We start from the raw sequence: 16,148 nt of genomic DNA, 5'->3' as shown, positions 1-16,148 counted from the left end.
TGTTATTTCTTTTATACTTTTATTGTGACTTTAATCTTTTCCTAATTAAGGTAGAAACTGTGATTATTGATTTTATACTGCTTATTTTCCAAATATAGACATTTAAAGCTATAAATTTCCCTGGAAGAACCGTTTTAATCATATCCCATAAATTTTGAAATGTTGTTTCATTATCTTTTAGCTCAAAATGTTTTCTAATTCCTCCCATAAAACCTTCTTTGATCTATGGGTCATTTAGAAATGTACTCCTTGATTACCAAAAAGTTGGAGATTCCCTAGACATACTGTTATTCATTTCTTATTTAGTACTGTTAATGTCAGAGAACGCACTCTATCATTGCAATCATTACAAATTCATTAAAACTCGTTTTATGGTCTAGTATATAATCTATCTTGGTGAATGTACCATATGCATTCTGCATATGTAGTATTTCTACAAGTGTCAAGTAGGTCAAGATACTTGATAATGTTCTTCAAATCTTGCATACTTATCCTAATTTTTTTGTCTACTTGCTATATCAATGACTTAGAGATGATAAAAATCTCCAATTATGATTGTTTGTCTATTAGTTCTATCAATTTTTAATTCATTTGTTTTGAGACTCTATTGTTAGGTGCTTCAATTTCATAACAATTAAGATTGTTCATTATTTTTGATAAACTAACCCACTTATCATTATGAAACATCCCTCTTTATCTCAGGTAATATTCTATTTTGTCAGAATTAACATAGCATGGCAGTTTACTTATGCTTAGACTTTATACAAATGACACATAATTTTTCACTTTGACTTTCATTCTGCATGTCTTTATATTTAAAGGATGTTTTCATAAACAGTAGATAATTGATTCTTTTCATCTCATGTATACTGACAATCTCTGCCTTTTACATGGCATTATTAGATAATGTATATTTAATGTAATCAATAATACAGTTGATTTTAAGTCTACCATCTTGTTATTTGCTTTTTATTTTTTGTTTCTTAGTTCTTTTCCTGCCTTCTTTTGAGTGACTCATTTATTTTATTATTCTATTACTTTTTTCTTTTAACTTTCTACCTATAGCTATTTGTGTATTATGTGTATTTTTAAATGATTGTTCTGGAGATTATAATATGTATGTCTCACTTACTACAATCTACATTCAAATAATATTACTATCTCATAGTATAAGACATTACAGCAGTATTACTCCACTGACCACTTGTCTCTTGTGATAATATGTCTTATTTCTTTACAGGAGAAGTCAGTCAAGCTGTCATTGAAGTTGCTCAACTTCCCATTTCACCCACTCATGCTTCCTTTCCTTCTTTTCCACAGATGTTGGTACCCAGCCCACTCCTTCATAAACATCCTGCATACTAAGTTTCATCTTAATTTTAGTATATGTACTGCCAAAGTGAGCACCAGAGTTCCATTTCAGAATCTACGTCCTAGAGAGTCCAACCTGCCACAACCAAAGAAAATGATGAAATCTCCCCCATCTTTGAAGAACACCTTTAAATGTGGTTTCCAATAAAACTACAGTCCAAAAAAAAAAAACAAAAAACTACAGTCGATCTTGTATAAAGTTTTGCAGAAAGAGGTAGTTTGCCTCTGTTTGTGGCCTCTGTCTACCTCCCTTTTCAATCTAGCCCAGCCCAGTCCTCCTTATCCACCTCTGTGCTGTGTCATTAGTACATTAGTCCTCCCTATGCACAGGGGATACATTGCCGTGGATCCCTAGTGGACGCCTAAAACCACAGATAGTACTAAACCCTACAGTATATATTATGCATTTTCCTATACATACATACCTATGATAATAGTTAATTTATAAATTTGGCACAGTAAGAGATTAACAACTAATAATAAAATAGAACAATTATAAAAATGTGCTGTAATAAAAATGATGTGTATAACTCTGTTTCAAAATATCACTGTACTTCTTGTGATGATATGAAATGATAAAATACCTTTGTGATGAGATGAAGTGAGGCAAATGACCCAGGCATTGTGACATAGTATTCAGCTACAATTGACCTTGTGACAATTTGTCAGAGGAGGGTCATCTGCTCTTCAACCATAGTTGGCCATAGTAACTAAAACTGCAAAAGTGAAATCACAGATAACTACTATATTATCAATATGCTCCCAACTTGCCACGGCTAAGACCTAACATCCCATCATTGATTCATGCAATCACTAAACATTTTGACATTACAACAGGGAAGTTCTGTGCTCAATGCTTGACATACAACCATAACTACATGTGGTTTCTCCCCACAAGACCCTTAGAGTTCATTGGATGAAGAGGGAGAAACAAAAGCAGCAAAGTATACAAATACTATGATAGAAGAGTCTCTTGAGAAGGCATATATGAAGAAGTTATCAATTATACTAAGAGGGGCTTGGGAAATGAGTTCAGGAAAGGCTGGACTTTATAAAACAAATAATCCTCAGCACTTGTCAGCCTTCTGACTAAGATCAAGCATAGTATCTATTCTTATCAGTATGAAAGAAATAATTCTTGAGCCCAATCTTAGAAGATGAATATGTATATCTTGGAGAGATAAAATGGAGAAAGCATTACAGACAAAGAAAAACATAAGTTCCCTACCTGAAAGTTTAGGGAGATACGAAAACCTTGGAGTATTCCAGCACCAAAAGCAATCTGTTATGACTAAATTGACTAAGCCATAGAATGTGTGAGAGTGTGTGTGTGTGTGTGTGTTTAGAGGAGTAGTGTGGAAGGTGGGATAAATGGTGGAATTCAATGAGATAAGGTTTATCTCTATTTCCCTATGTCCAGTCACCAGGTCCTTTTGAGTCTGTTTTGTACTTTACTGTATATGTAGTGTATGACATGACATTCTGTCTTCTAGAATATTTGTGTAAACATGCCCATTGCACTGTATGTACCTTAAGTGTAAAGATGGTGACTCATGCAGCTTTGAACCCCTCTATAGTATAATATTTTGTTCATTTTAGGCAATCAAAATTGGCACTGTTACGATGTGGAAATAAACTAAAGGTCTATCAATATCTTGAGTATTAAATGGACACATGATACAGAACAGAGGTCCGCATGCTATAGCCCATGGGCCAAATCTGGCCCACTGCCTGGTTTTATATGGTCTGTGAGCTAAGAATGGTTTTTGCATTTTCAAATGGTTGAAAAAAATCAAAGAAAAATAATGTGAATAATATGAAAATTATATGAATTAAAATTTTAGTGTTCATAAATATAATTTTATTAGAACATAGCTATACTTGATCATTTACATACTGTCTATGGCTGCTTTCATTCTACAATAGCAGTGTTAATTAGTTATAACAGAGACTGTATGGCCCATTAACCCTAAAATAATTATTTTTCTCTTTATAGAAAATGTTTCCTAACTCCTGGTATAGAGGAAGGACCATGGGTTTTGGAATAAGCTAAATTTGAATTAGAATCTTATCTGTATTTCTACTAGCTATGTTATCTCAAATGTTTAACATCTCTGAGTTTTTAGATAATAGTTTTTAGAATCAGAAAAATTCTATCTCTGATAGAGAGCTTATATGAGAATTAATAAGATACCTGGAACAGAGCAAATCTCAATAAATGTGTTTCTCCACACCCTACCCCGCAGAGTCTGGTGTTACCGACTCTTATCTTTGAAATACAATCAATTAAATATGCATTGCATTTTCTGTTGAAAATTCATATGTAGTGTTTGGCTAGTTGAACCCAAACAAAGAAAAGAAGGAAATTATCGTTTACAGGCTTTAGGTTTTACGTAGCAAAGGTTTCCAGCAGTGGTCTCTAATTTATAACTTATGTTTTCAATATTGTATTTAAAATACTATAAGCATGTGGAGGTTTTTGTTAGAATTTCTAATCAGTCCAGTCTGAATGAGACCATTCCAAATTGGGGACATTTTACAACAGTCATGAAAATAAACATGAGCATATGACTTTGCATATGTTGATGGGCTCCCTGTGAAACCAAACAACAGATACTTATTGGATGTCTGCTTCTCAAATTGCTTCATTTGTTGTTTATATTGCTGAGATTCAAACACTTTCTGGGAGGAATCATGTCTTCTGTTTCTTTCTCAATCCCCCAGTGGCACCTAGTGTTACAATATGCGCTTTATAAATTCTATGAACTAGATCGATAGATTTTTTGTCTTTGAAGAATTTAGAAGAAACCCAACAAAAGAAGACAAGAATTCTTTCTTTCTAATTCCACATATGTTTTAATTTGCTTTCTTGCTCATGTCATATTCTCATGTTTATCCCCAGTGTTCAATTCTGAATTTGGCCTATCACAGGTGCATAATGAAGGCTGATTGGATTAGGCAACATAGTGTAAAGGAATAAACATGGGATTAGAGTCAAGAAGCATGACTTTGATATTCAGGTTTAGCACTTTATTCTTGAGTTATGTAGAAAAAGCATTTTGAGACTGATTCTTATTTTTCTTAACTACTAAACAAGAAAATACCTCCTTTAGCCAAACCTGAAGACTACTGCAGGGATGAAATTAAAAACTACGTTAGAATATACTTTGTAAACTACAAATGGCTTTTAAAATGTGCTTATTGGGATCCCTGGGTGGCTCAGCAGTTTAGCACCTGTCTTTGGCCCAGGGCATGATCCTGGAGTCCTGGGATTGAGTCCCATATCAGGCAACTTGCATGGAGCCTGCTTCTCCCTCTGCCTGTGTCTCTGCTTCTCTCCCTCTCTCTGTGTCTCTCATGAATAAATAAATAAAATGTTTAAATAAAATAAAATAAAATGTGCTCATTATGGGGCACCTGGGTGGCTCAGTTAGTTAAGCATCCAGCCCTTGGTTTCAGCTCAGGTCATTATCTCAGGGTCCTGGGATCAAGCCCTGTGTCAGGTTCCACACTCAGTGGGAAGTCTGCTTGATGATTTCTCTTCCTCTCTCCCTCCCCACTCTCAAATAAATAGATAAATAGATAAATAGATAGATAAATAAATAAATAAATCCTTTTTAAAAAATAAAATAAAATGTGCTTATTATTGTAAATAATAAAAATCTACATTCTATGCCATGTAAGAGAAAGTTCTCACATTTTGGTCTATTGGATCAAGATCAGATAAAATCAAGAAAAACTAAGAAAGGCAAGTTACCCCAGTAAAGAACTGAGGATAAAGTGAGAATTTGCTGGGCAAGTAGCATTTTAGCAAATGAAGGATTTTGGAAAGATTTTCAAGGCTAATGTTTTTCAGTATAGTTGTTTCCCACTTGTGCAATAAATTTGTCTCTGATCCACTGCATATACATCATCTGTGTGTATCAGATAAAGATTAAACTAAAAAATAATAATAAATCAGAAATACTACAGTCTTCAGAAAACTTGGGGAAACACCAATGAGCTGATTTTTAGAAATCACTCTCTAATTTATCTGGTATTATGTGGATTTGTGAAAACTAAATTTTATTAAAGGTTCAATATATTAACTCACCTTTCAATTACATTAGTGATGTTTTTTTCTTATACAAGCACTATTATCCCTACATCACTTATAGTAAGAATAGGGTATACACCTAAAATATATATGGTAGCTAAATGACATACATTAAAAGAATTCCAGTTGTGATACTTCTGTTTCCAGTTGTGAGGAAGTAGCTTGTAATAGGACAAATACTCCTAATACAAATAATTATAAAATATATATGAAGTAAAAAGAAAAATATTTGAAAACATGTGAGAGCAATCATAGCAGTCAGGACTGAAAACATTTGAAAAGCAAAAAACCACATTAAAGGGAATCTCACATTCTGTTCCACTTTTGCCACTGGGGTGTTTTTCAGATTCTAAGCTCTGCAGGAAAAGAATATAAGAAACCAGGCAGAAATTGGTGGGTGAGAAGCTAAAAAGCTAAGCACTTTTTAGTAGACACATACTGCTGAGGAAATAGAAACTGTACTTCAGAGAATATCAAGATGGAGGGCCTAATAAAAGCTTTTAGTTGAGACCCCTGAAAGGCTAGGGCTTAGTAAAAAAGAGGGAAAATGAACTCTATCAGAGCTCACTAATACAGAAGCATAAGCTTGAGTCATCTTAATCACTGATTGGATTGATGTGTTCTTTCCCAAATCTTATTATATGTTTTTTTAAGTTAAAAAGTAAATGATTTTGAAAGGAAGATATAATTAGCCATAATATCCATAATCTCTACAATAATATTTAGTTGAAACATTATTCAGGATGAAAGTAGACGAGACTAAATGAATGAAAACAAAGAGAAGAAATAGTCAACATAAACAGACCTCAGGTCACCAAGATACTGATAGTATCAGACAGATTTTACAAGTATAGTGGTTAATATATTTTAAAAATAAACTATAGAATAGAGAATTCCAGACAAAGTGAGAATCTATAGAAAAAGTAAAATAGTAATTCTAGAATTAAAAATACAATAATTGAAATTAATAATTTAATAAACAGTTTAACAACCATTGGAGTAAAAGTTATGATTAATGAAACAGCAGATATGTTAGGATAAAATAACCAGACTTCAGTAAGAAGAAAAAGGAGAAAAGATATACAGTAAAAAGGTCTAATGTATGCATATCTGGTATCAAAGAAAAGGAAGAAAGGTAAATGGGCAAGTAAAGACATTAAGTCATAGATTCAAAAAACTTGATAAAGCCTTAGCCAGATATATACAAAGAAAAAACAGGCCTTGGAACATCATAGTGAAAGTGCTGAAGACAACACACAAGGAGAATATACTAAGAGAATATACTAAGAATATACTAAGAGAATAAAATATTACTTACTACTTACTTCAAAGTAATATATATCAGATGTATAGCTAACTCTCCAAAAAAAGTATGAAAGTGAAAAGACACTTGAATAACATTTTTAGGTTGATGAAAGAAAACAACTGGCCACTTAGTATTCTATACCAAGCAAAGATGCCCTTTGAAAATGAATATCAAATAAAGATATTTTCAACCACACAAAAACAAAGAATTCATTGCCAGCACACTCACACAAAAAGAAATAATAAATGGGATTTCTTCAAGCTAAATAAAAATGAGGGAAATACAGAAATGTAGAAAGGCCTGAGGAGCACTTGATAGGGTAAATGTTAGCTATTTTTAAATCATATTAACTTTAAAAAGCCAGGAAGCAGGAAATGGAGGTAGAGTATTCTAAGGGAGTCATTGCTTACGAAATTATGAGAGCTCTAATTCATAGCAGACTCTAAGCAGCTAAAGATACATGCTGCAGTCTCTAGAATAATCACTTAGAGAATAAAGTAAAAGCATAACTAACAAACTAATAAAATGGAAAAAACAAATAAAAATACTTGTTTAATCTAAAAAATAAGAAATAGAAAAGCACAAAGGACATATAGTTTAAGTGAATAACAAATAGTATGTTGGTGGATTTAAAACTAAACATCATTAATTACATGCATTCAATGTAATTAGACTTAAATACTCCAATGGAAAATTTAGCCTGAAAAATAATGGTATATTGATGTCAAACAAATTATTATAAATATAATTACACAGAAAGATAAAAAGTAATAGGATGATAAAAGATACAATATTCAAACATAAACAAAAGGTATAGCTATACTAATATCATGCAAGGTTTACAATAAAGCAGGAATATTCTTAGAGATAAAAAGAGACTTTTTCAAGATTTTATTTATTTCTTCATGACACAGAGAGAGAGAGAGAGAGAGAGGCAGAGACATAGACAGAGGGAGAAGCAGACTACTCACAGGGAGCCCAATGCAGGACTCAATCCCAGACTCGGGATCACACCCAGAGCCTAAGGCAGACGCTCAACCACTGAGCTACCCAGGTGTCCCAAAAAGAGGTATTTTTAAAATAAAGTTAAAAGGGATAACAAGAAAGTTATAGAAACTCTAAAATTATATACTGACAGTCCTCACTTTATATATGCACAAGTTCCCATATGCACAAATATCAATTATCACAATTTAGTTATAGAACACCAGAGTCCCAATAATATGATCTAAATTTCAGTTAGCACAATATATTAATTGAAAGTGCAAGAAGTACAAACTTCACTAATGGTCTTTCAATCCACAGATCACTATGATCAGTGACCAATCAGTTCTTTCAAAGTCTGTCACTGACTAGTCATGATGTATCTGTTATTCAGTTCATGCAGAGATGAAAAAGTGTGTAGTTGTGTTGCCTCTTTGCTTCTCAGCAATAAACCTACATGGCATTTTACAAAAATGGATCATTGAAAGAGAGAATTGGCTAAAAAGGATGAAAGTGTCAAAAAGAAACAAAAAGTGATAACGCTGGAGAAGAAATGTGAATTAAAGGTAAATAGAATTCTAGAAGAAAAAGCTGATGGTGGGAATTCCAATCCTGCTGCCAATTTGAGGGATATCCTTCAGATATGCAGCCAAAGGAACTTACTGAAAGTGAAATTATCAACATAAATGAGAAAAGTGGTTGTGACAAATAGGATGAAGACGTCCTAGAGGAAGTGATGCCAAAAAAAATTCACATTAAGAGAACTCTCAGAGATATTTCATAACATTGAAAGTGCAAAGGATAAAATGTTGGAAACTGACCCAAACTTAGAAATATGACAATTCGCAGAGTCAAAGGCATAGAAAAACCGCTTGCTTCATAACGTAAGTCATGTGATAAAAAAAAAAAAAAGGCAAATGCCGTTCAAACTACTGTTGGTAACATTTTTACAATGAAAGGAAAAACTTTAATTCTCTATGTTTCTAATGTTTTATATTATAATGAACTAAATAAATATCAGTTTACTATTTGCAAATTTCCCTTCATATTCATTCAATATTGTGACAAAAACTTTGAGTTCAGGTAACAAATTATAATTTTTCCTCATTGATTATTAAGTTTACTTTGCATAATTTCAGTGTGCAGGGTCATTTTGTGGTTTCACACTACAATATAAAGTGAGAATTGTGGGTATATTAATAATACAGCCTTAAAATGTATAAATCAAAAACTGATAAAAATAAAGGAGAAACACAAGCCAAGATTACAGTGAGAGTTTCTAAAACATATAACTTATTAGCTGATAGAAACAGTACACAGAATATCAATAAAATATATGTATATATACTATATATGTGATATAGAAACTTTCAACACAATGATGAGTGAGTTTATCTTAAATATATAGAATGCTCTATTGAATAATTTCAGAGTGCACATCCCTTTCAAAGTACATGTAATATTTACCAGTATTGACCATATGCTGGTCCATAATTCAAGCTCAACAAATTACAAAAGACAAAAAAATCAAAAAACAAAAAAAACAAATTACAAAAGACTAAAGCCATACAGGATATACTCTTTAACCACAGAAGACTGTAGCTAAGAATCAAAAACAAAAAGATAACTGGAAAATGTTATCTACATTTGTAGATGACTACAAATGTTTAGAAGTTAAACAGCACACTTATATGTAATGTAGTGGTCCAAAAAAAAAAAAAAAAAGAAAGAAAGAAAAGAAAAGCAATCAAATGAAAATTAGAAAAAAATGTTTGAACTAATTGATAATAGAAACAAGGTGTCCAAAGCTTGTAGGATGTCACCAAAGTCACACTTAGAAGGAAATAGATAGCCTTAATGCATACATTAAAAAAGAAAAGAAAAAAAATTAAAAAATTTAAAAAATAAAAAAATAAAATAAAAAAGAAAAGAAGCCAAAAAATAATTATCTAAGCATCATATCAAGTTACTAGAAAAAGAAGAACAAATTAAATACAAATGTAAAAGGAAGGAAATAATGAAAATAAGAGCACACAAGTATGTTCTTTATTTTCATTATTTCCTTCCTTTTAGGTTTATACATATACATTTCTGTTATCTCTATATACATACAGATATATAGATGTGCATATAGAATGTGTATATTTTCTTTGGCTAGTTCTATAAAAAGGTTAATAAAACCTTTAGCAAGACTGATCAACAAATAAATAAAGAAGAGAAGCCAAAATTTAACAATAGCATGAGTGAAAAAAATTTCTAGAGGTAGAAACATTACAAAGAAAATAAGAGAACATTATAGAAAACTTAATGCCAATAAACTCAAATTTTTAGGAAAAAAATGCACAAGTTACTTGAAAAACCCAATTTAAATAGAACTGACCAAGAAGTAATAGAAAACCCAAATTCTTCTACATTTGTTTTAAATTTTTAATTCGTAATTTAAATTTTTTTCTCAAAGAAAACACAGGATCAGATAGTTTCACTGATGAATAACTCCAAAATTAACAACAACCTTACATAACATATTCCATAGAACTAGGGGAAAAGAAACATTTTAGAAGTTGAACCTAGCCTTCATCATAAAACCTGATAAAACAGTAAAATAAAATTTAAAAAATAGGAGCCAAACTCTAATGAACAAAGGTGAAAAAAATAATTAACAAATTCACAGAATCCAAAACTATTGACAAAGGATTATATATCAACTCCCAGTTGTTATTCTTTTCCAGGTATGTAAGCTTAGTTTAACATTTAGAAGTTTATCAAAGTAAGCCAAGACTTTGACAGAACAGAAGACAACATCATATGATCAACTCAATAGATGTAGAAAAAGGATTTGATAAATTTTAACTCCCTTGTCTCAGAAAACTATAAAATGCCAAGAGAACTTAAGGAAGATCTAAGTCATTGAAGGAATGTTAGAAGACTCAATATTTTAAAGAAAAACTCTTCCCAAATTGACTTAAAGATTCATTAAAATCCTAATCAAAATTACATCAGGGTTTTTTTTTCCATATGTGGAAATGGAAGCTGATTCCAAAGTTTATATAAAAATTCAAAGGGCTAAGAACACCTAATGCAATCTGGAATAAAAGGAACAAAATTTTAGGACTTATATTATCCAATTTTAAGACTCCCTAAAAATGTACCATAAGTAAGAGTATAATACTGAAGCAAGAATATACAGACCAGTAAAACAAAATATAGAATCAATAAGCAGACCACAAAGATATTGCTAGTTGACTTATAACAAAGGTGCACATTGCAATACAGTGGGGAAAAGAAAATTTTAGTTTGAATAAGAGTGGTTCTGGGCAGCCCGGGTGGCTCAGCAGTTTAGCGCCACCTTCAGCCCAGGGTGTGATCCTGGAGACCCAGGATCGAGTCCCACATCGGGATCCCTGCATGAAGCCTGCTTCTCCCTCTGCCTGTCTCTCTCTCTCTCTCTCTGTTTCAAAATAAAAGAGTGGTTCTATATGTATTGCCTATCTATAGGGGAAAAATTCTTGATCTCTACCTCATACAATACATAAAGATTCCAGATGGTTTGTAGACCTACATATGGAAGGTAAAATAATAACATGTCTAAAAGATAATATAGGAAAGTATATCTTTGTGACAGGCAAAGATTTCTTAATAATGTGCATGAAAAGCACTTAACCATAAAGGGAAAGAAAGATAAACTGAATTTTTGTAAAACTTAGAAATTCTATTTATCTAAACATACCATAAAAAGTATGAAAAAGTAAGCCATGGTATTGGAACATACTAAATAACATAGAACAACAACAACAAAAAGATTACATTCAGAAACTTGTAAAGAAATCATATAAATGAAGAAGAGAATGACAGATAACCCAATACAAAATTGGGCAAAAGATTTGAATATGCCCTCCAGAAAAGAAAAGAAGAGAAGAGAAAAAGGATATACAAATGGCCAGTATACATTTAAAAGACCTTCCAACTCATTAGTCAACATGTAAATGCAACTGATACCACAGAGAGTACATTTTTATATGCCCAACAGAATGGCTATAATTAAGACTTGAAATATCAAGTATTGGTGAAAATGTGAAGCATTTGGAATACTCATAAGCCTCTGGTGGGAGTTTTTTTTTTAAAAAAGCTTTTATTTATTTATTCACAAGAGACACGGAGAAAGAGGCAGAGGCATAGGCAGAGGGAGAAACAGGCTCCATGTGGGGAGCCCAATGGGACTCATCCCAGGACTCTGGGATCATGACCTGAGCCAAAAGCAGACACTCAACCACTGAGCCACCCAGGTGTCCTTGGCAGGAGTTTAAATTAGTACAACCACTGTGGAAGCTTATTTGGAATTCTCTAGTAAAGCTTGTCATCTGCCTAACAATGATATAACAGTTCCAAATATACCCAACTGTTTATGTACGTTCACAAAAAAAAAAAAAAAAGTACAGAAACATTTATAGCAGAACTATGTATAATACCACAGAAAAAGACTGGAAATAACCCAAATGTCCATCAATATGGATAAATAAATTGTGGTGATTTCAAACACTGGAATGCTACACAGCCATGGAAATGAACTCTACTGCTAAATGCAGCGGCATTCTCACAAACAAAACATTGATAAGAAAGAATGACACACAGAAGTACACATTAAAGTTTTTCACATAAAGTTCAAAACAGGCAATCTCTGGTGATAGAACTAAAAAGAGTAGATGCTTCTGTGGTATCATAACCAAGAAGAGCAATGAGAATATGACAGTGCTTTATGGGGTAAGTCACTGCTCTGTTTCTTGATCTGTGTGGTGGTTAGAGAGGATGTGAACTCTGTAAAAATGTGTTGATCTGTGCATTTCTGATGTTTATGCTTTTCCGGGTGGGTGTTACACTTTGAGAGATGGATTTGCTTACACAGAAAGAAGTCCAAAATTGAAAAAGAGGTGAAAATAAATTCAAAATGTTAAAGACTGATAAAAAGAAAATTTCCCAACAAGGCATTCCAATGTATCACTTTACACAGACACACACACACACACACACACACATACACATGCGCGTGCACGCACACACGCAAGCACATGCACGCATACACACGTGCATATGCTCTATCCATGGTCTTCACAAAAAACCTTTTGGGTCACTTACTTTGAGCCAAATCTCATCCTCTCTCTCCAGGCTCCCTTCCGTCTGCTCACTTCTTTTATCCTGCAGTCTATGTCCACTGGTGACACAGGGAAACCAGCCAGTAAGGGGATGGTGCTTTGGTGAACTTGGATGGTATGATGTGCAAATCTGAAATACAATTTCAATCAAAAATTAAAGGTGGAGGGTGAGAGATAGACAATGAAACTCTGTAGCTCAAAACCAAAGTTTTCCTCTGAGTGTTTGATGATTACTGGCAGAAAACTTTTCTCAGTGTCAAAGAATACTGTTAGCCTTAGGATATAACTTATCTGAGTAGAAAAACACACATGATAACTCTCAGCCCACCATCACCCCAAAGATCCTTCCCAAAGAACAGTCCTGGCACATTTCAGGCAACTGCCCCAGAATTAGCCATAGATGTCTGTCCAGGATGATGGTTGCATCCTTACCAGGCAGGATCCACCAGTCTTGAGAGTGAGGCTACTGAGTCAGGGAACCACTAAGCATTCAGCTGGGTTTAGAAGCCAAGGAACAGAAACTTTCTGTTCTGAAAATTTCTCCCATTTTACTTAAGGAAGACAGACAAGCTACAAGCCCCTTCAGGGAGCTGTTACTCAGAATCTTCCGATTTCCCTGGCTTCCTGTCCTTGGGCATCAAGCACTCATGAGAAAGATGCCAGATTTCACTGAAGAAGTGTGGCAGAGACGGCTACTTGCCTCCCCCATATCCATTTCCCCTTACTTTCTTATTAACAAACTCCAATTTTGTTCAAGATGGCAGTGAATCCAGTTATAAATGCTCATCTCCTCAGTCCTTTAAACTAAAGGTAATGAAGTGACCTGGATGTTACCAATGAGATGTTGGTGTAAGTCTGTAGTGTTAAACTTCCAGAAAAGCTGTCTTGATTTTCCCAATAAAAAGAGAAAGAAACAGCTAGTATATTCTTATTTCCCTGTGAACTTCCCCCATTTTCCTGCCTGAAGTGCTGACTTCGTGCCTGGAGGAGTCATCTTATGAGAAGGAGGAAGGAAGCTGCAAGCCAAGGATGGAAACTCTAGATGTCTCTAGACATCTCTACAAGATGTCTAGGTCCCTGAGCTTCTTGAACTAGAGCACCAGCCCTGGCTGGTTCTTCAATTTCCTCGGAGTGTCTGCTTAAGTATAAAATCTAGTGATTTCATCCTGGCCTAAGATACCTAGAGAGCTTACTCTCACTTCCACTGAAAGGACAGTATTGCTTATTGTTATGATGAATGAAGAGTTTAGTTGGCAATGGATGCATCTGGAATAATACTCTAAAGCCAAAGCCTTTAATCTTCTTTTCAGTATTCAACTATAATTCACAGAAGTCACTCCTTCAAGTCCTCAGAGGATCTCCTATTTATTTAGGTGGAGATTCATGGAAAACTATATACCTAAGGATTTGTTGTTAGTACTAATTCCAGAATTTCTTCAAGAATAACAATTCTTTAAATTGTTTTATACTTTGATCTATAATACATTTTATATTCCATTTTATCCTTATAATAAACCATTGAGTTAAATGCAGAAGTTATTACTATGACCCATTTTACATATGAGAAAATTGGGGCCCAGAGAGGTTAAGTGACAATTCACTTCATATTAATTATAGTAAAACCAGTGAATTCAGTATTGTAATCCAGGCATTCTGACTTACTACTTCTTTTTATTCTTTTAAAATAAATCCTTCCATACACAATGCCCAAGTGTAATTTTTTATATTTATACATCTGAGGTTAATTTTGAGATGCTCTGTATCCCTTGGAATCAGCTACTGCATAGCCAAAGTCTCCTAGATGAAAACTAGTTTGAGTAAGTGGCGTAAGGGGGTGAGAGTGGGGGTGAGACCTGATTGCCAGCCTAGAAGTGTTTTATTTAATGTTACCTTATTTTGAGTTCAGTATGAACTAAATCTGATGTCAAAGACAGGAGAGAAATGTAAGACCCCATAAAGCATCTCAGAGAGAGAGTCACTTGACAATTCTGCTCAGCCTTAACTCAATGCTTCTGGCTTGATTTACCATGGAATGAGGTTCTCCAGTTACTAAGGAAGCAGGACACTTCTTGTCTTCATGAGACGAGTAAGCTTGGGTGGCCCACTGATCCAGGTATCCTTCAGGAGTATGGAGGCCACAGTCCATGATGCTGGTTTCCTTCTCAAAAGGTTCACATATCCCATCTCCCTCATATATGTAACATAGGCTTGGCTCCCCTGCCAAGAAAATTGTGTAATGTTTGAAAAGTGTTGTTATATATGTCATGTAAAAATCATCACATTTTTTCTCTAGTCCGTGAAAAAGACTCCTGCTATTGCCAGCTAATCAGTCTAATGCTGACCCCAAACATGCAGACAACACACACACATACACACACACACCCTTAAGGAAGAAGGATTCTTTTTCGTGGGGAGAGGAGTAGAATCCATCTATATAATAAAAGGTATAGAAAGGGGTGGGATCTGTGAACAAAGAATAGGGAGAAAAAAGTAGGCTGGAGGTAGAAAGAAATTTTAAGGCATCACTGAGCAAGATCCTAACGGAAGGAGATAAAAGAGCAGTGGGTAAAAGAAGAAAGAGAAATTAAAGAAACAGTATGACATGTTAGGCACCTGGATCCCCCTCATGGTCTTTGAAATACTGAAGTACTTTTTTTAAGATTATATTTATTTGTTCATGAAAGACACACAGAGAGAGGCAGAGACATAGGCAGAGGAAGAAGCAGGCTCCCTGCAGGGAGCCTGATGCGGGACTCGATCCCGGGTCCCTGGGATCATGCCCAGAGCCAAAGGCAGATGCTCAACCACTGAGCCACCCAGATATCCCAAAATATACTTGAGGGATTTGCTTCCAATTACTCTTTGTGGCTGAACTGTTTCTTCAATTAACTGTGCCACTGCTCTGAAACAGACAATATGGGCCCTGGGTTTCCAAGGCTCATTCCAAGGTCTTCTTTCCTTTAGTCTTAACAACAACCATGTGGGGGGTGCATTTTTTGCTTGTGTCACACATGGGAAACATTTTGTGAAAGGTCCCTTGATACATAAGCAATAGCACTTGGATTTGAGCCAGGTCCACTGAAGGCAGGTTCGGTAGGGTCTCTATCAAGCTGAGGCAGAGGCACTGTCTTCAAGAGCAATCAAGTGAGGCATGAGTCTACACACAAACCTGCTGGAGTACTGGGAAGTGAGCTGATATTCCCTGGACAAGTCCCACACGTGCTCAGAGGCTAACTCCTCCTAA

At 34.3% G+C, this 16,148-nt stretch overlaps 1 protein-coding gene across 2 annotated transcripts in view; it reads right to left on the bottom strand.

Moving 5' to 3' along the window:
- The window catches only part of PAPPA2 (pappalysin 2), a 456,471-nt gene that overhangs the window by 113,004 nt on the left and 327,319 nt on the right, over positions 1 to 16,148 (bottom strand). For both annotated transcript variants that reach the window (XM_072830732.1, XM_072830733.1), the window contains 2 exons: positions 14,931 to 15,121; positions 12,888 to 13,034 (listed from right to left, as the gene is read on the bottom strand). In XM_072830732.1, coding sequence (XP_072686833.1) covers positions 12,888 to 13,034; positions 14,931 to 15,121 — 338 coding nt within the window. The remainder of the gene's footprint in view (positions 1 to 12,887; positions 13,035 to 14,930; positions 15,122 to 16,148) is intronic.

The sequence above is a fragment of the Canis lupus genome, chromosome 6 (genome assembly GCF_048164855.1).
Source record: "Canis lupus baileyi chromosome 6, mCanLup2.hap1, whole genome shotgun sequence".
NCBI lineage: Eukaryota > Metazoa > Chordata > Mammalia > Carnivora > Canidae > Canis > Canis lupus.
This window is presented reverse-complemented; position numbering and strand designations above follow the sequence as displayed.